Raw genomic sequence first — 21461 nt, 5'->3', positions numbered from 1 at the left:
ACTTAACTGCTATTCATTTTTATCAAACTGGATAGATGTTCTTAAATTTTATGCCAAAATATTTTTACTGCTGTTGTTTCTTTTTTCTTTTCTTTTCTTTTTAAAGAATATAAGTAACATTTGGATTGAGGAGCTCACTAAGGAATGAAAAAGCAAAAAGTACTATTCCACTATGTTCAAATCATCCAGTTCTATTTAGGAAGGTATTTAATTTATGATTTTTGTCAAATAAAAAATAAAATGGTTTAATCAAAAGAAAGGCATCAATATATTTAATTCACTTGGGAATGAGTCTTACCCATCAGTGACTACACCAGAATCAAAATGTCTAATGCCAGAGTTGGGAAATCATATTATCCAATAAACATACTAATATACTATTCATTTTTGGATTTAGGATATAACAAATTTCAATTCTTATTCATAATGTTACTGCCAACTGCTTCATTTGCCTGTTCCTTAGTTTTTCTCATTAAAACAAAATTTACCACTGTCACTATTTCTTCCTTTAAGGTAACCGTGAAGATAAGCAAAAATAATGTGAACAGAAGAATTTGGACACTGCAGAATAAGTACATAGGATTTCTAACACTAAATCCTCATATCCTGGGGCAACTGGGTGGCTCAGCGGGTTAAACCCTCTGCCTTCGGCTCGGGTCATGGTCCCAGGGTCCTGGGATCAAGCCCCACATCGGGCTCTCTGCTCCGCAGTGAGTCTGCTTCCTCCTCTCTCTCTCAGCCTGCCTCTCTGCCTACTTGTGATCTCTGTCTGCCAAATAAATAAATAAAATCTTTAAAAAAATTAATCCTCATATCCTGTATTCCTATAGCTCTTTGGAGTTTTCCTAGAACTTAGGGTTTGATGTATAGCAGGGATTACTATATTATACCCATTTTATAGATGAGAAATCTAGGAATGAAAAACCTTTTCCCAAACATAGTGCCACTAATAAGGCAGAAGTAGAAGCAGTAGAAGAACCAAAATGACTAACCCATTTCCCCATTACACTAAATTGCATAATATTATTCATATTAATCTCCAAGGATGATACCAAAAATGTATTTTAAGACATATGAGGGGAGATATAAATATACACAAACTAGTGAGAACAACAGTCTTCTGAAAGTGATCAACAAATAGTAACCTCCCCTACTATCCAATACGCACATATCTGGAGATCATAATTTTTCAGCCAGTTCGACAGCCTGGACCTGGCTTACCCCACTTGCTTCTCATGACATCATCTCCTCTTATACTTCTTCCCTGTCTTTGTTAATTTTAATGAACTATAGGAATAGGCTAATCTTCACAATGAATATGAGGTTCTACACATGCACCAGGAAGGAAGTCCTGAGGTGGTTCAGAGAGTTGCCACTCTTGGACAGGCTGTGCTTGAAATAGAATATGAAATGTGCTGGGTTCCACAGGACTGTCTCTGACAATCAAAGTCTTCAGAAGGAGATTTTACTTTAACTCTGGTCATACCTCTCAAATACAATAGGTTATTTTGTTTCTAATTTAATTATCACGTATTATAACCAATACCTTTTCAATCTTATTCTGTTTTCCCAAAAATTTCCCATTATGCAAAGAGAATTTCCTATGTACTTCCTATACTCCTAACATAATGTATATATACATACATAAAATAAAAAGGAAATTTATATTTGTGTGTGTATACACACACACAATTTATACATATATGTGCTGCCACATCTATCTCCCTCATAAGAATATAAGTATGTAAAGAAAATATTTGTGATTTGCAGCAGGCCAGGCTGGCCTCAAGATGGCCTGTCTGTGATCTCCACTTTTGAGTACTCATATGCTTGTGCAATCCTCTCCCCTTGAATATGGGCTGGCCTATGCATTTGTATATATATCTGAAGTAATATGTGACTTCCATGATTAGTCTACATAAGATTATTCTTGCCTTACTAGCTGATTCGCTCTCCTGCTAAGTTTGATGAAACCTGCTACATATTAGTGAGACTCATGGGGCAAGGAACAGAGAATGACTTCCAGCTACCAATCAGAAAGAATTGAGGCCCTGATTCAATAGGTATTGAAGAACTGAATCTTGCCAACAATCATATAAATACTTTAGAAATTATCCTTCTCTAGTTGAGCTTGCAGATGGGACTGTGTCTTTGTCTAATACTTTGAAGATGACCTTATGAGACATTGTGAAGCAGAGGACTGAGCTAAGCCATGCCCAGATTTTTGACCCATGAAGCTGACATAATAAATGTGAATTGACTTCAGTTTCTAAATTTGTGGTAATTTTTTTCACAGTAGTAAATAACTAGTACAGTATTAAATAGATATCTGTTGAAGGAATAATTGATGCTTGAAAACCTCTATTTTTTGAAAGAATACTAGACTAATACTCAGTTCATTTGGGGTTTTATCTTGGTTTAATTACATACTAGTTATATAATCTGGGCAAATTGTTTTTCTACCTGAAGGTTGGTTTCTTCATCTGTTAAGTTAGGTAATTAGGTGAGATGATCTCTAATGTCCCTACTAGCTTTAAGGTTTCATATATATATGAATTTATTTTTTTTCAAATCTGTCAAACCGAAGAGAACCAAATAGAACAAAATAAATCTCTTTTTAAATTATTTTATACCTAAAATAAACTTAGTTATAAATTTCATCTTAAGACTAAATTCATGCTACCTTCTAGGAAGCAAAGTTTTAGCTTATAATCCATCTATCTTAATAAAATAAAATTTAGTAATCTCATGAAAAAAATTTAGTAAAAAATGTATCTTTCTCAAATATTTAATTTTGCATTGGGTAGATAAACACATTGAATTAGGAAAGTAGATTCCAATCTTTATTTAGATGATTAGTCCCTTGAAAATACTGAATTGAGATTACTAAATATACCAGTCACATAAAACCTGTATTTTAAAATAGGAAGAGGAAATTTAAATTTAGAAAATAAGATTGAAAACTATCAATTAGAATCCATTTTTTTAGCATCAAACAATTGTCAAATAAATTTAGAATACTAAATTTATAATTTAATATTTATGTAATACTCCAAAATATATAAAATTACATTGATATTCTAATTTATTTGGGAAGGCATATTGTTAAGATACTTTTGATCTTCAATGGCTTAAAATATCAATATCAGTCAAGATATATGCATTAACCTTTCTTCTTAAAATTAAATCTTGAATTTGAATCTTCTAAAATTAATTCAAAGTGTACTACTGGTCAAAAGCTGTAAACCAATTATAATGTGCTAGTCTCCTATCTCTATAGTAGTAAATTACCACAAACTTAGATGCTTAACCAATATCCATTTAATATCTCCCAGTTTCCAAAATACAAAAGTCTTGGCATAATATGGCTCAACTAAGTTTTCTGCTTAAGGTTCACAAGGCTAAAATCAAATTGCCAACAGGGTTGCATCTTTTACTGGAAGTTCTTGGGAAGATTCAATTTATTCAACATGTTGACAAAATTCTTCTCATGCTGTCTACATGCTCCCCTCAATTATCAAGCTAGCAATGGAGGGCAAATCCTTCTCAAACTTCAAATCTTTCTCTTGTGTCATATCTCTATGCTTTAAAGGTTCATAAGATTACATTGAATCTTCGTGGATAATCCAGGATAATCTCCGTATGTTAGATCAACCTTAATTACTTTCGCAAAGTGCTCTTTGCCATATAATATAATGTATCTATGGGGATGACAGCAAGGGGTAAAGGTCTTGGGGTTCCAAATTCTTCCCAACATGTGCAGAAAAGACTTTCATCTTCCTCTCACATTTTCAGAGTCCCCATTAAGTATTCAGTTTTATTATCTTTAAAATATTAAATTTTATTACTTATTTATTTTTTGAAAGATTATTTATTTATTTGAGAGAGAAAGAGAGAGAGAGTGAGTGTGAGACAGAGAGATTTCAAGCAGATAGGCAGGGGAGAGGGAGAAGCAGACTCCCTACTGAGCAGGGAATCTGATGTGGGGTTCCATCCCAGGACCCTGAGATCATGACCTGAGCCAAAGGCAGACACCTAACCAACTGAGCCACCTAGGTACCCTAAAATAGCAAATTTAAATGTAAGACAAAATTAATTTTTATGTAAAGGAAATGCTGTATGCTTGTAATTATCCAGCTCTCTGAAATCCAAACTGTAATCTTTTCAATGAAAAGAATTTAGTTATAGAAATAATAAAGGGTGGGTGGCTCTTGGTTGTCTCATTGGGTTAAGTGTCCAATTTAATCTCAGCTGAGGTCTTGATCTCAATGTTTTGAGTTTGAGCCCTGCATTAGGTTCCATGTTGGGTATGAAGCAAGCAAAGAAGAGAGGGAGGGAGGGAGGGAGGAAGGAAGGGGAAGAAGAAAGAGAGAGAGAGAGAGAGGAGAGGAAGGAAGGAAGGAAGGAAGGAAGGAAGGAAGGAAGGAAGGAGAAAGACAGAAAGAGAGAGAGAGGGAGGGAGGAAGAAGGAAGGAGAAGGAAAGAAAGAACGAACAGAGGGAAGGAGAGAGGGAAGAAAGAAAGAAGGGAAGGAGGAAAGAATAAAGGGAAAATTTACCTTTCTTTGTTTCTGTTTTTTCTTTTTTCTCAATTTTTTCCTTGTGAGTTGCTTAAACAGAAAATTTTATATATTAGTACATAATTTTAATAGATGTCAAGATCAAGCTTTCTTTTTACCTCAATTTTGATAGCCACCAGAATCATGAACTATTTTGAAGTAGATGACATTAATAAGCCTTATGTAGAAATAAAAAGATACCAATGTAATAATAACTGTATAAAGCCCGATTCAAAAGACTTGGCATGAAGATTTAGAAAGCATTTTGAAAGCTAGTTTCACTCTCCTTTTTAAAGTTATTATTTTAAATAGATAAAGTTTTTAGGAAAGACAGAGAGAACAAATTTAAAATAATTTGTCAAAAGATGTTATTTTATCAGGAAGAAACACTCTATGATTAATTAAAATAAATATTTAAATCAGAATTAAAGCTTTGGTTCAGAACAGTGTTTCTCAACAAGGACATAACTGACATTTGGGGAAGAATAATTTCTTACTATAAGGGACTGTCTTCTGCATTGATAAATGCTTAGCATCTGTGGTCGCTACTTTACCAAATGTCCTTCACTCTAATAAAAGTTTTTCCAAATAATCCCTAAGAAATAGCAACTTTGATAGAGAACGACCAATAAAGTATAATGTAATCACAAATGATTACTGATCAAGTGCAGCTTCTTAATTGAATAGTATTTAACATGATACCTGAAACATTATACCTTCTCATCCTTATGTAATAAAATAATAAATCAACGTGAATTTATTTCACTAACTTCTATTAAGCAAAGGAACCCTGAGACATACAGAAGTATGTGCAGATTAGCCATTGTTCAAATATATTAAACTGTGTGTGGTTTGGTAGTTTATCAAACCACCATACATTTTTCAACATTAATGTATTATTTATTGGAGAATAATGAGAATTAAAGAAATTATAGAAAATTAAATGAAAAAACAAGATATTTAATTAGACAATGGAGTTAAGGAAAGAGCCAAATTCTTAGAGTAAAAAATTGGAGTCCCAATTACTTGCATTTCTGCAACTATATAATAAAAACACTAATGTCCATCAGGTTTACTTGTATTATAAAAGAAAAAATTGTGCCTATATGTGTAGTTAAAAAACTATTCTTTTAACATACAGTTGATGAATAGTTTCCCAGAATCTTGGAGATTTAAGGCAAACCTCGCAGAAAGTCTAAAGCACAATCCTCTTTTGAAAGCCAAGTGACGGTGGCAATTGCAGGGCTAAGGAAAGGGCTGGTGCACTGCTACCCCCCCTTCACCCCTTTCACCCTCCCCCGCCCACCACAGTATCAGCCTCTCAACCCCCCTGCCTTCTCCACTACCATTTGGGGTTATGGGTGATAGCTATGACAATGTTAGCTGAAGGAGCACTATGCCAAGCTAAGAAAGGCACAATTCACACAAGGTCATGGGGCCACAGTATAAGAACTTTATAAAAAGCAAACTCTTTTGATATATAACAAATCAAAGACACTTAAAATGAAGCATTTTGTTCTGCTTTCCAATTTGAAAATTTCCCTTAACATTTATAATTTAGGGGCAAAGAATTCTCAACCACTTTTTAACAAAAAATATTAAGCCACTGTGAAAGTTGAAAAAAATCGTGAGAAATATCGAATTATTTCATTTAGTCAGAGTACGTAGAACCTAATGCCAATAATTCTGCATAATTTAGTAGCAGAAGGGAAATGGACACCAGTTTCTAAAACAGATTGTGGCTATATTGAAATTCATGGATATTATTACTTAGTAAACATTAATAAAGCTATAATTATTTAATTTAAAATGTTAAATATGTGTATAGACTAAGGAAGATTGAAAAGTGTTTCAACTGATCTGATTCCTAAAATATTACAAAATATTCCAGCTAAGTGGAATGTTTTGTAGAAGATAACTCAGCAGGCTAGGCATATTGTGGATATATAAATCAGCCAAAACCTAGCACAAATAACCTACATTACTAAAACAAAAGCAAAATATTAGAGTCCTATTTCACAATATACACTGAGATGGATTTTTGATGAATTAAAATTAAATGTGAAATATGAAACTAATTTTAAAAACTTGAGGAAATATTAGTAATTATTTAATTAATCTTCAAATGAAGACTCAAAAGCAGAAACACCAAAAGAAAAAAAAACAACATATCTAGCCACTTAAAAATTCAAGAATCTAAACACAAACACACACATGCATACACACATATAGGCATGTACACATATCTATACACACAAACAGAAACCCTAACTTTAACTACAAAACCTGAGAAAAATATCTGAAAAAGTGACAGACTAGGAAAATATATGCAAATGACCTACACAAGTATTATCAGGAGAAATGGGCGATGAGTGTGAACAGTTACATAAGAAATATACATCACTAGGGGCGCCTGGGTGGCTCAGTGGTTTAAGCCTCTGCCTTCAACTCAGGTCATGATCTCAGGGTCCTGGGATGGAGTCCCGCATCGGGCTCTCTGCTCAGCGGGGAGCCTGCTTCCCCCTCTGCCTGCCTCTCTGTCTACTTGTGATCTCCCTCTGTCTATCAAATAAAATAAATAAAAATATTTAAAAAAAAGAAATATACATCACTAAAAATCATATTTAAATCCTTCAATATACAAATAATAAGTGGTTTAAAGATATAATGGAAGAAAATATCTCCATTTAAATACCATAAAGTTTTTTGTGTTTTTTTTTTTTTAATTGGGAAAATAGGGGCACCCGGGTGGCTCAGTGGGTGCCTCTGCCTTCGGCTCAGGTCATCATCATGAAAATAAAACCATTCCGTGAAGGAGCTGGTGAAAGAGCAATCATTCCAACTGCTAAGAGACAAACCTATTTTTAATAGGATGAGCCCCCTCCTTCCCAGCCCCCACTTCTGGGCTTCTCTGGGGTATTGGCCTTGGTGGGGGAGACCCCAGCAGTGTCACAAATACTGGATTTGGCGTCATAGGTTGAGTTGTGTCTCTTAGACATGTGGAAGTCGTAACCCCAGTATCTATGAATGCAGTCCTATTTGGAAATAGAATCTCTAGGGGCACCTGGATGGCTCAGTGGGTTAAGCCTCTGCCTTTGGCTCAGGTCATGATCTCAGGGTCTTGGAATAAAGCCCTGCATCCGGCTCTCTGCTCAGCAGGGGGCCTACTTCTTCCCCCTCTCTCTCTGCCTGCCTCTCTGCCTCCTTGTGATCTCTGTCTGTCAAATAAATAAATAAAATCTCTTAAAAAATTAGGAAAATATCTGTTTTCTATATGGAAAGATCCCTAAGTTATATTATTGAATTATAAAAGCCAAACTATAGGACACATTAAATTTTGCGTAAAAAACCAGGGAGAAACAGCAACCTATATTATCTCATAAATGCCTATTGAGGCTCTGAAAGATGCACGTTAAAATCATCCAAGTGGTTTGTTGTGTGTATGTGTGGGTAGAATGGAAGGGGATCTGGGAGGCTGGCAACAAGGCAGAGGGAAACTTTTCACAGCGTCTCTGTATGTGTTAAACAAGGAATCTGCATTGCAGATTCTAAACAAATACATACAAATTAATTTTGTTAAAATCCCAGTCCTATAGGTAATCAAAGAATGCAAATTAAAATAAAAAAGTATATTTTCTTACCTATCAAGTGGATAAATACTTTGTGAAATATTATCCTCATTGTTGACTAAGACAGTCTCACAACTGCCAGGGAAGAAACAGATATATTTCTAGAGAGTAACTTGGTAGCAGAGTTTGAGTCTCATGTATTTTATTCACTTCAACCTAGAAATTACTTAATAGGTTCAATTCTTAGGAAAATACCATAATATAATTTTGAAAGATAGGATGTAAAGAGGAGTTCAAAGGGGGAGGGGCCAATGTGTAAGAACAGAGTAAGAATAACTCCATACCTTTTTTTTCAGATTTTTCTTTTTCTTTTACTTTTTCTTTTTCTCGGTATGCAACTGGAAAGAAACAAACAATACTTTTCACTTAAATAAAGAGAATAAATAATGAAATGTTTTCATGGCAATTTTGATGTCAAAAACTTATCTGCTGCTTTTGAAAATCTTTTTTAACTGGAGTGACTTTTTACATAGTTAGATGTTTAAATATTAAGTTAATTATAAATTTTTTATTTCTACTTTCATTTCATATCCAAGCACAAAGTTGTACCAAAAGCAGGTCTAATTGCAAAGGTAAGAATAAACCTTAACTTCCCCAAACCTTTAATTTCAATACCATGCAGTAGAAAGCTTTAAAAATTTATCATGCTGTATGCCAAAGGAGCCCAGCTCAACACTGGAGGAACATCAAAATATAAAAACAGAAATACAGAGAGATAATTTTCTGAATCTGATGCAAAGTATAATCAACGTAAATTTTACATGTTACTCTGCTACAGAAATATTCCACACTAACAATTTTTGAAAATATACTGGGATGAGATGAGAATGACACCAAATCTTTTTAAAGGAAACGAAATTTAATTTACTATGAGTTATGATCCAATTCATTAATATAAATTCATTAAGTCAAAAGCTTTCTCCACAATTAAGCCATAACTCTCATTAATAGAATTTCCAGTTGTCAGGCTAGAAACATGGTAGTCATCCAGGATTCATCTTCTGTTTTCCACTTTTGTTCATTTGTCAATCTCTTTCAATCTACCTTTCAGTATTTCTCTTCCACATCTTTTTTTAATCCAATATTACATTCTCCACCAGTAATTTATTTACACAAAAATATAGAAAGCACCTGCTATGTGATAAAGATTGTTAGTCAAGAGAGAGTCTATCCTTGTCATTGTGATGTCAACAAGCTGAGGAATAAGAGAAGTTAGACAAACAACGGCAAAGGTAGTTAATTGCAGTTGGTATAATTGCCATGAAGAAAATATTCAGGGTGACATTCAGAGACTTACGCTAGTCTGTGTATTTGGGGAATGTCCTTTGGTAGAAATGATGTTTAAGGATGTTAAGGTGAAAAGAAATTAATCTAGTAAGGGGACAGGAAGGTAAAAGGGAAAGAGACTATTTCAAAATTTGGAGTAGAATGCCTTTCTTTCTATATTATTATATTATATCATTATATTAGAAATATAATATAATGATATTATTATGTAATAATAATATCATTATATTACATTATTATTATATTACTATATATTATATTACTATATATTACATATTATTATAATATTATTACATTATTATAATAATATCTTATCTATTCCCTTGAACTTTTAGATTGAGATTTTTCTCTCTCAGAGTAACATTTCTAATAGGAAAATCTGATTATACTCTTGACCTGTTATGAATATTAGTAACCCCCCATGGCCTAGCATGGTATCTATAACATAGTAGATGCTATAGGAAATCTAAAAATATTTTATTGCTTTAATGCTTTGATATTTACTCATCAATGCAATCTCATCTCCATGAATTTCCCCTTGAACTTTACATTCTTACTCCCACACTTCCTCTTATCAATGCGCCCTTTAAGTGCTGACTCACTTGTCTCCTCCACTGCAAAATGTTCTTTGATCTCTACTTACTTCATAGGCAAACAAAACCATTTGCGTAATTCCATTTTGGCTATTAAATAATATTACTGCTGTTGTTTTTATATCTGACTCCCTAGTAGGTGAAATCTCTTTAAAGACCACACCAGGTTATTTTATTTTTGTATCCCTGGCTCATCATGTGATGTCTGCTCCATAGTGGAGTTTTAATAGATTTTTCTTTGAGTGAGCCAAATTCTAAAATTATAAGAAAAACTATTTTCATCTTCGAATACAATTCCATTTATTAATGATATGGTATAGATATTATAAACACTGCTTGCTTCTGGGCATACAAAATTTATAATTTATCAAAATTTCTTAAATAATTAAACCCAGTGAGAAACAGAAGAAAAAAAATATACCTTAGAACATCTAAGCTTTATTTTTCCTTACATTTAATAGTCCTTTTGGGTGTTTCTGAGTTACTAAGGTCAATATAAATATCTCACAAAAGAAAGAGAGGACCTCAGCATTTACACATGACCACAGGTAGCTTATTTTGGTTCTTTTGGATTACTATTAATTAAGCCAAAAACTGAAGGAGAATCTTGGCAAAAACAAAGCCTCTTTTAAAAGTTCTCTAGGGGGAACCAAGTTTGCATGAGATAAGCTGTGCTTCTGGAACCTGATTGGCAGGATCCCCAGGAGAACACCTAATCTGTGTCTCTGCTTCTGTGAAAGACCAGACCTCACCCACCTCGGACAGCTGGTTGTCCATTCCACTAAAGGATTTTTTGGCTGACGTGTGCACAGGCATAAATGAAGGAATTAATACAAAATTGAAAGAGCAAGGGGGCTGAATTCAGACTCAAATTAGCATATTAATGCCTCATTCCTGTCACCCTGGGGGAAAATCTGGTTCCTCACAGTCTAAGTTTTGATTTATAGACACAATCCTGTATGCTGGAATTTCATTATCCCCCTCAGAAATGGTACCATAACACTGCTCAGTGAAACAGCTGGACCCATGGGCTCTAGGGAGCTGTTCAAAATGGCAGACAGCCACTAAAGCTTCTTGGATGAAACCTTCAAACTTCCGCAAGACTGAGCTCAGACGCAAAATTTTAAAACTTCTATCAAAACAATGCAACCACCAGTAACTGCCTTAATAATTACGCTAAGATAAAAGAAAGTAATTTGCCACAACAACCACATTTGCTTGTGGACCTCCTCTTTGCTTAGAAACTACAACCAGAAGTTTTCGTGTGGAGGAAAAAAGTACTTTCCTTTTCATCAGCTCTGTTGGCAAGTTATATCTTAGCTAGGACACTTTTAGCTCAGGACAAAATAAGCTTGTTGCACCTGCTGGAGCTTAATTTGTTTGTCATCCTTATTTACAAGAAACAAAAGTCCCTTTGGTATACTGGTAATTAAAAACAAATGGAATCCACCAGTTGGAATGGCCCTGATGTTTGGCATTGGAGTTGGCATGGCCCTGCTGTTCCTGCTCTTGCCCAGACTCTGACCTTTCTCTGACCAGAACATTCAGCTCAACTGAACTCTGCCGCAGTCTCTCGCCCACCCCATGTGGTCCCTCTCCAGCACTCTGCAAGCTGTGTTCTGTGCTTTTACAGAGCTTGGCCCTGGCAACCTGCCAGACAGGCCCTGTGTCCTTTTCTGAATGTACCAGAGCTCATAGTGAATCTGACCCTGAGGTTCTTATCGACCAAATCTTCCCTAGCAGCAAACCAGCAGGCATTCAGGGCCAGGTTGGCTGAGCTCTTTGCTGATCTCTGTGTTAGTAGTAGTTGGAAAAAATCGAAAGTTTGGTGTCAAAAATTTTTCAGTACTAATTTGCAGAGGTTTTAGCCAACACTAAACAAAATGTCCAATGTGCTTTTGGTTAGTATGTATGTCTCTGTATGTTTTTATTTATTTATTTTTGTAACTAATCGTAGAATTTCTATCCTGTGCTAAGGCAAGATGAACTACACATTCTAAGCAATAATGATGAACTCAATAGAAGAGCACTCTTGAGGAGTAGAGAAATTTGTTGAAGATTATATTACTAATTCTTCCTAAAGGATTATTTTATGATCTTTTTTTTACTTAAAATAAGCACACAATTTTAGAGCTGATAGGAACCTAGAAGATCCCTTAGTCTGAACTTCTTTGTCCCTGGATATGAAAACACTGTCTCAAAAGAGGCCATGGCAGAAAAGAACAAGAGTATTGTGAACAGATTGCCAAATCATACTCTTCCTCCAAAGCTATGCTACCTCGTCCATGCAGGTCTTGTGCAGACTAGAAACTTGTTCTTACAACCAAAGTGTGCTGCTGGCTTCTCCAAGCATGTAATACACAATCCATCCTGGAATATACACTTCTTTTTCCACAATAAAATTACATTTGTTTATGTATTAATGTGCTGATTAGGCAAATTACCCAAATATATAAAGCTCATCTGATATATGCTCCAAATCACAAGATATATATTCAAATTCCAAAATACAGTTTTACTCTCGAATCTGATTGAATTGTATGGGTAATTTCCCCTTCAACTGGGACTCCATTGCTACAGTCAGAACTATAATCACTTCCTCAAAAGGAACAATTACTATGCAGGAAGTGATACATAGCTTTGTGCAGAGCCTTCTTGCCTCACTTTCCAGATTTATCTTTCAGTGCTGGCAGAGAGAAAAAGAAAATATATTTGATACCTTATGAGTCCATTATGCATAGCTGAGAGAGGGCAAAAGTAAAAGTTTATAAAATACAGGCTCACTACATTAGTCTGTGGTCTTTGAGAGCATTTTTTATAAGAAGCCAGGATCTTTAGATACACTTGAACATCCTATCCTCTTTGGCTTTTGCTCATCATCTTCAGCAAAATCCTTTGTCAGCTTATGATTCCAGTCCTGTAATGGTTTCCCAGAAACAACCCTAAACCAGTCAATCAGGATTATTATTCTAAATTACCCTTTTAAAAATGTTCTTCTGACTCACGTGAAACTGTTATGCCTTGAATTGCAGAGTTTCAAAAGACGTGTTGAAGTCCTAATTTCCAGTGCCTCAGAATGTGACCTTAGTTGGAAATAGAGTCTTTACAGAGGTAATCAGTTTAAAATGGAGTCATTCCAGTGGTCTTTAATTCAATAGGACTGATGGCCTTATGAAAAGGGGAAATTTGGACACAGACACAGATATGCACAAGGCGAAGAAACGGAGATGCAGGGAGAACACCATTTGAAGACGAAGACAGAGATTAAAACGGTTCATCCATAAGTCAAATGTTGCCAGCCAACCAGCAGGAGCCAGGAGAAGCATGAAATAGATTCTCCTTTACAGCTCTTTGAGGTAATCCATCCGGCTGAAATCTTAACGTTGGAGACAATATATAGACTACTGTATTTTTCAGTTGATGGTAACAAATAAATTTAATTTACCTCTATAACTGTTTAGACAATAAATTTCTGTTATTTTAAGCCATCCAGTTTTTGATACTTTTTTTTTTTACTGGAGCCCTGGGAAACCAATACCAATATTAATTATTTGGGTTCTCCTGCACTCTTCCAATCAAGTTCTCACCTGGTTCCTTGAAGACTGACCCTTGACCCAGCTCTTATGTCTTCCATTTTAGGTTCCAGAGTGCACATCTAAATCTTCAGCCATACATTCCTGTAAAGCTTTATCAGAAAACTACAGTCACACCTATTCAGCAACCGAGGCAGCTAGTTGTCTGCTGCAGGATATCTCTTTGTGGGATACTCACCACAAGATAGTGTAATTGCGTGTTTGCTGTTTTAGATCTCTCACTGGACTATGTCTTATACATCATTGAATTTTTAGTGTCCAGTATGGTGTTTGGCACAAATTAAGTACGATGACTAACTTAATGTGTATTTTGCTTAATGGCTGTGACCAGTTTTTTCATCTACAATAACTGCCTGTGAGGATAACCCCGTTTCCACTGACTGGCCCAATTCGATGTTGACCACATGCCATTCATTAGCATACACTTCTGTCATGTGAACTTCTTCCCCACTCCTAAGGTCAGCTCTTCACCTGAACACTAAACAAGTCAGGCTGATCTAACAAATACCTATTATTTTGGATGCCTTAAAAAACTCTCCTTTTGTCTAGGAACCATCTTCGATAATGTCTTCCCATCTAGTTACATGTTTACCAATTGGGTTCCAATCTTTTCTGGTTTAATCTAGGAGTAAATTGACATGTTTAATGGTTAAAAAAAAGCCTAAATGTTATCTGAAAAATAACAATAAAATTTGTAGTTGCAAAAAAACCCAAGGCAATATGCAATAAATAAAACTAAATGAAAGAAAAGCTAGAGGAAAGTAAAAAATATATTAGTAATTATCTTTGGATAATTGGTTGTAGTTGTTTTTCATCCTTTTTTGCATTTTCCAAATTGTCCAAATTAATCTGTATTACTTTAATCTATATTATTATGTTATAAATTTTATTGTGTTTCCTAATTATATGTTACAAATCGTTTTTGTGTTAATATGGAGTTCCTACAAATTCTTCAACTGGTGCTGACCGAATAAATTTGACATCACAATAGTCCAATTAAAGCTGAATAATTATATACATGTGAAAATAAATATAGAAATGTCCAAAAAAACAATTGTCAGTAGGAGTCAAGTCGAGATTAACAAAACAGGGAAAATGATTGCTTCATTAATTCGTTCATTCATTATTTCAGTGTTTATTGAATGTGTTTCATGTGTTGGGTACTTTGCTAGATGTTAGAGTCATTTTTAATTTGTTATAAGCACATAAATTCAGACCTGGTAGAAATCTGGAAGACCAATGAACGTAAATCTCTTTGTTTATAAATAGGAAAACACAGAATCACAAAAGGAAATGTCAAAAATGACCTAGAGCAAACATGAAGACACACATAGTTCCTGCCCTGAAAGTCCATTTTGAAAATCAAAGAGATGAACAGACTTGCCCAGTGACTCCACAGGAAGGGGCTTCTGCCCAGAAAAAAGTGCTCATCTAGACGCACAGAGCTGTGAGATGTCATGGAGCCTACTTAGCGAGTGCCCAACAGTGTGGCCGCCTAAGGCACAGGCAATGTAGGTAGGTCTGGGATGGGCTGGTGGGGCATCAGGGGCCAAGTTGAGAATTGAGGGGGTTGAGGAGGAGGTTGCAGAGTAGGGAAGGTATGTGGGAAAGTACAAAAAGCTGGACATTTGTATGGATATCATTGATCAAATGAAGAAAGTCTTTTATACCATGGTAGAAAATGTGGCTTTTACCTCTAACGTGCTATAATGGCAACAAATGGATTGAAGCCCGTGAGGGTCATGATTAGCATGAATTTAAGGGGTAATTCAGAGAAATCAGTTAAGAAATGACTATCTTAGGGCTGCCTGGGTAGCTCAGTTGGTTGAGTAGCTGATGCTTGATCTCAGTTCAGGTCCAGATCTCAGGGTCATGAGTTCAGGCCCTACCTTGGGCTCCATTCTGGGCATGGATCCTATTTAATGAGAAAGAAAGAAAGAAAAGAAAGAAAGAAAAGAAAGAAAGAAAGAAAGAAAGAAAGAAAGAAAGAAAGAAAGAAAGAAAGAAGATAAAAGGAAGAAAGGGGGTAGGGACTAAGCACTACCCTAATCTAGTTGAGAAATGATTGTGGAGAAGATAGCAGTGGAAGTAGAGAGGTGAGGAAAGGATAAATGATAGTAAAGAGGGAGTATGACAAGGGGCTGAGCAGGACCATTCTTTGTATTGAGGAGACCAAGATGTCTATGGCAGGACTGTCACTCAAATGTCTTCTGAAATGATGCATATTAAATGTCTACTCCAGGAGTGATGAGAGAGTGTAGTGAAGACTATGGTAAATAGTTAGTGCAGGCCTCACCTAGAGACATCCAGTTGTACATTCTGTGTCTGTCCGTGGACTGTTCTTGAACTCTAGGCCATGAGTTCAGTTGACAGCAATTCTAACCCTGGCTCATTTGAATCATTTGAAAAGCTTGACTCAAACCCTGTGCTCACCTCCCAAACATTAATGGTCTCAGAATGGAGTCTGAAATGGATATTTCAGAAACAAGACCTGATAGTAGTTATTTTTTGGTAGAAAAATATATATAATATTAAATTAAATATATTATATTATATTATTAAATATATATTATATTAAATATTATATATGTATATTTTTAAACTATCCAGACGATTCTGAAGTCCATCAAATCCATATCACCCCTGGCAACAACGATCCCTCCTTCTGCAGCTTGAATAGCCTGGGTGGATAGTGATATCTAATATTGTGACCAGTAATAGAGAGGGATGAAGACATTCTGTGCAATGGAACTTAACGTGGACTTCAAATACACTGAGTGAAAGAAGTCTGTTAGTTATCCGTGTTAAGTCAGATGAGAGTTGTGTACGAGGGTCTAGAGACTTTTCACATTCTACTTCTTTTTTTTTTTTAATTTATTTGACAGATAGAGATCACAGAAAGGCAGACAAAGACAGAGAGGATGAAGCATGCTCCCTGCTGAGCAGAGACTTGATCCCAGGACCCTAAGGTCACGACCTGAGCTGAAGGCAGAGGCTTAACCCACTGAGCCACCCAGGCGCCCCTCACATTCTACTTCTTTAGTCTTCTCAAATATCAAAATTAATTAACCATTTGGGCTCTTAATTAATCGATGTTTTAGATGAAATGTGAAGAGATTATCCAATATGAAAATACTTGAGGTATTCAGGTCATTCTCAAGTTTTTGATTTAAAGTACATGCACACTGAGTATGAATTTTTAATGAGTTTATATTATAATATCTTAAGGAAATTATGTCACTGTCTTGGCCACACATAAACGTTATCCTGCTTCTAATATGACTAAAGTCCTCACATATTCTCATCAGGAAAAAAACAAAAAGAAACAAATGAATAAATATCTGGCTTCTTAAAATAAACCAAAAATAGTGGAATTATTCCAATTAGTTCTGGTCCCCTAAACAATGAAACCTGAATACTTCCTCCGACCCTGAATTCCCTAATAATAACTTTACACCTAACTTTGGCTATGCTGGTGGCTAAAGTTTTATAAAAATTCTTATGACAATGTTGCTACAATAAATTTGGTAAATTTTCCCATTCTGTGATTCCTACCCTTAAATACTTATATTTTGTATTTAGCTACCAGTCCTTTCTAGTACTCTTGTTAAAGAGTAGCTCAGGGGTATGGTTATATAATGGCCCTTAAAAGTGCATCCATGTCTTAATCCCTGGAATCTGTGAATGTTACAATACATGACCAAAAAAAAAAAAAAAAATAGCAATGTGATTAAATCAAGGATCTTGAGATAGGGAGATTATCCTGGATTATCTATAGGATCCCTACATGCAACCCCATGTATCTTTATAATAGGGAGTCAGAGGAAGATTTGAAGACAGAAGAGAAGGCACTGTGACCACAGTAGCAGAGACTGGAGTGATACATCCACAACCCAAGAAGTACAGCAACCCTAGAAGCTGAAAGAGGCAAGGAACAGATTCTCTCCCAGAGCCCCTGAGGTAGTTCTGCCCTGAAGACAATTTGATTTGGACCCTGTGAAACTGATTTTAGATTTCTGGCCTCTAGAACTGTAAGATAATAAATTTCTATTGTTTTAAGACACCACATTTTTGGCAATTTGTTACAGCAACCACAGAAAACTAATACACCCATGACATGCCGTTTGGCATTTCTACCAAAAGAATAAGTACTGTCAGGTCTCATTTCTTATTTTGTTAAGTGTAGCAACAATGGTGAGGAGACTTAGAGGTGGATACATTTTATTAAGTTTACCGTGCCTGCTATGCAGGGAAGCCATCAAGCAAGACAAGTCCAGGCTCTATGGAAGTACAAGCCGATCAGTGAAATTGATCAGCAGATTTTACAAAGTCCTAACCATGAGGATTCAGAGAACAATTCAAGATTCTCCAGCTGTGAGAAAATTCTGCTATAGAGACTTCCACACCGTGGAGCAAAAAAGAAGGAAGGAAATGAGATGAAAGATATAGTGGGGAAAGCCACGTGTTCTTAAATTAAAGAAATCTGAGATTTAAATTTGACTCTACAACTTAATAAATATGAGACATGGAGAAAAATCATTAAGTTCAGATAAACCTCAGTTTTCCTAGTTTTAAATGGGATTATACCTACCATGTTGGATTCTTCCATGAAGATTAAGTGAAACATTAGAAAGCATAGATTAAGTACAGTATTTGTTTCATAGTAGATAAAGGCTTGCATGAGATTTTTTAGGAAGGAAGGCACAAATACAGGGGTGAAGTGACAAAAAAGGTAGTTTAGTGTCGTGTTACAGAATCTTGGGATGACAGATCTTAAGTTGCTTCAGCCAATGCTCAGAAGGATGTCAAGTGGTCCCAAATATAGGATGAGAAATAACGCAGATAAGAAATCCACAAGGGATTGTCACTGACCTAATCACTAGTGATTAAGAAGACTAGTTAACTAACTGATAGATACTGTTGAAATTAAAATTTGCCAAGAATTCTTTGAATGATTTCACATATACATTTCATAATCACTTAATCTTCACAACTGTATCATACCCATTTTACATATGAGAAAACAGAGGCAACAAAAATGAGTTAATTTGTCCTGGGTACACAGGCAGTAGTTCCTAAATTTGGATTCTGACTCAAACTGGTTGATCCAAGACATTTCTAAAAGTAGGATAAAATAATGGTGACATCCTTCTTTGTCAAAATCATACACTATGCTCCTAACTTACTTATTGAATAAATATGTCTGAGTGTTTACCTTGAGTCAGGGAAATAGTCTTTAACAACCATAACTTGGACCTTTTATTTATGACAAATAGCACCACTTTCTAGAATTCCCTACAATGATTGTATATCTTTTCTTCTAAAGCTTATGTATACGTAGTTATTCCTACCTATGAAGGATGCCCAAACTGTGGACTGCCAGATGAGATTCTGACCAATATTTCTTGTCAATATTTGACATGTGGCTCTGCATTCCGCAATGATCATCCCTTCATCTGAATTAATCATGGGATGTGGTCTTTAGACTGCCTTACTCATCTCCATCTGGAAATTAGTTCTTAGAGGTTAGACAGAAATATATTCTAAAATATTTGGCTTTAAATATGAGTATATTCTGCAAAATCATTTTAAGCTATAAAATCTTCCATTAGAAACCATCACCTTGGAATGGAATGAGCATTCTTCCAGTTAACTTCTGCCACAGGCAATACTCAGTGCCTACAACTCCTCTGGCATGAGGGAATTCTCCTTACTCACCAGGGCCATTTATATCAGCAACAACTCTGTGAATGGCATCTTGGTGATCCAAGAAAAGTTAAAATGTGGCTGTAAGTTTCTTTTAAACACATGTAATAGTCCACTGAATTGCTGTATTAATTCAACTTAAGGTCACAAGTATGGACATTACTGTGTCATATTTATGAAATAAATTATAATTTCTTTTATGTAAGTAAAAACCAAGGTTAATTAAAAGGTAAACATTAACTAACATGTCAGAGCTTATACCTTAAAACCAAAGTAAGTACTTATTACCAGTTTAAGAATTAAAGGGTTTGCTCCTCAGTTCCATAAAACTGGTATATTTCCCTTAAGAAAACCATCTGATAAAATGAACAGCGGGAAAAAATAGGAATAAAAGTTACATTAGCTTCATGAATTAAAATCATTTAAATAAGGTGATAACTATAAAGTTATGAAAAGTGGGGATCAAAACTGATTCGTTGACACTTTAAAAATGAATTAGCATTAGATAGTGTATTTATATGGAATGATTTTGGGGGGGACAGCTGGGTGGCTCATTTGGTTAAACATCTGCCTTCAGCTCAGGGCATGATCCCAGAGTCCTGGGACTGAGCTCCCTGCTTGTGCTCTCTTTTGCTATCTCTCTCAAATAAACAACAACAACAAAAATCTTTAAAAAAAAGATTTTGGAAATATATGTTCTCTGGGTCTATACATATTATGGAGAGAGAGAGAGAGAGAGAATAGAGTGTGATCTAGCTTCTATGGCTCCCCAAATTTTTATCTCCCCCAGCTTCACCAGTACTCACCATCTTTTATTTTTTTCTTATTTTTAGTTTTTACCAACTTCTCAGGCTCAAATATTTGTTGGTATGTCTATAACCATCACAAACAAATAATACCTTGGATATATTCTGTCCTATCTTGTAAGAGTTCAAATATTTTGATAAGAATTTAAATTCCTAAATATCCAATCATATATAACCATGACTGATATGAAATGTAGCATATAGAAAACATATTCATCTACATATGTGAATGGTTATAAAACCACATTTATTTTCACTGAACCACCTGGATATAAAAGCAGGCATTTATTCCACCTGGATGAGGAAACCAAGCAGTAAAATGGACCCTTTCATTCGTATTGACACATTAAAAATAGAGAAAGAAGAAAGTACTTCTAAAGCTTGTTTAAGTCTTGAACAGTTGAAGCTCCGGTTTCTCTTTCTTGTGAAATATTCACTTTCCAAAATATATTTGGTCTATTTGGGGAATATATTCAGGTACTAATCTCTAACCCAGGCTTTGAGAAATTTATTTGAAACTCCAGCCAAATTCACTGTTTTAATTATGCAAGACTCACTAGTTTAATAAGCCCACTCTACAGCCCACTGCTCAAAGTCTTTAACAGCAGGATTCTAATAGAGCCAGGTCCAAAATGCAAATGGTGCCATCTGCATCACCATATCCACTCCAGAAGCACTGCTATTAAATTAATAGTACAGTGTACAAGATAAAACAGCAGAGACTCCAACCATGTGGAACCAGTTGAGTTTCTGTTTAACCTCCAGCAGATTGAAACACATAGCCAGTTCAGTCATGGCCAGCTTAGTTAATCCATACCCAAGAGCTGTGTCCAATTTCCCTGACCAAAGGAACTGGGGGCCAAAAAAAGGGAAGGGAACAGTAAGAAGACATTAGTTCTCTAAGTACAAATATAAATGGTTTCAACTGAGTGAGTTTCACTGTCCCTGATTGTGTAAGGATTGGCTGATCAATCTGGCATAAACTGGAACATTAGGATTAAAAACATAATATCTGAAGAATTATTTAAACTCTTCACAAAAAGGAATTACATCAAGTATTAAAATGGCATTTTAATATATTCACATATTGGTATAATTTAGGGTTAAGTAGAACTTCTGTTATTTGAAAACTATTTGCAACTTTGGTCTTCATTGCAGGTGATTTTACATTAGTGAGCTTTGGCATAATAAGTATTAGACAAGATTCTATTTCTATCCAGAAAAAAAATTATTTCAAATTCTGTCCAGAACAGATAGTTGTGTGACATAGAATTATGAGAATTTAATTT

General features: G+C 35.1%; 1 protein-coding gene across 1 annotated transcript in view; it reads right to left on the bottom strand.

Moving 5' to 3' along the window:
* The window catches only part of TRDN (triadin), a 389840-nt gene that overhangs the window by 273562 nt on the left and 94817 nt on the right, over positions 1-21461 (bottom strand). Inside the window, exons 6-7 of the mRNA XM_013063299.2 lie at positions 8472-8525; positions 4559-4609 (exon numbers count right to left, since the gene is read on the bottom strand). Coding sequence (XP_012918753.1) covers positions 4559-4609; positions 8472-8525 — 105 coding nt within the window. The remainder of the gene's footprint in view (positions 1-4558; positions 4610-8471; positions 8526-21461) is intronic.

This window comes from Mustela putorius, unplaced genomic scaffold (assembly GCF_011764305.1).
Source record: "Mustela putorius furo isolate JIRA1106 unplaced genomic scaffold, ASM1176430v1.1 tig00003863_pilon_pilon_pilon, whole genome shotgun sequence".
Lineage (NCBI taxonomy): Eukaryota > Metazoa > Chordata > Mammalia > Carnivora > Mustelidae > Mustela > Mustela putorius.
The sequence above is the reverse complement of the archived record's forward strand: the minus strand, read 5'-3'. Positions and strand labels throughout refer to the sequence as shown.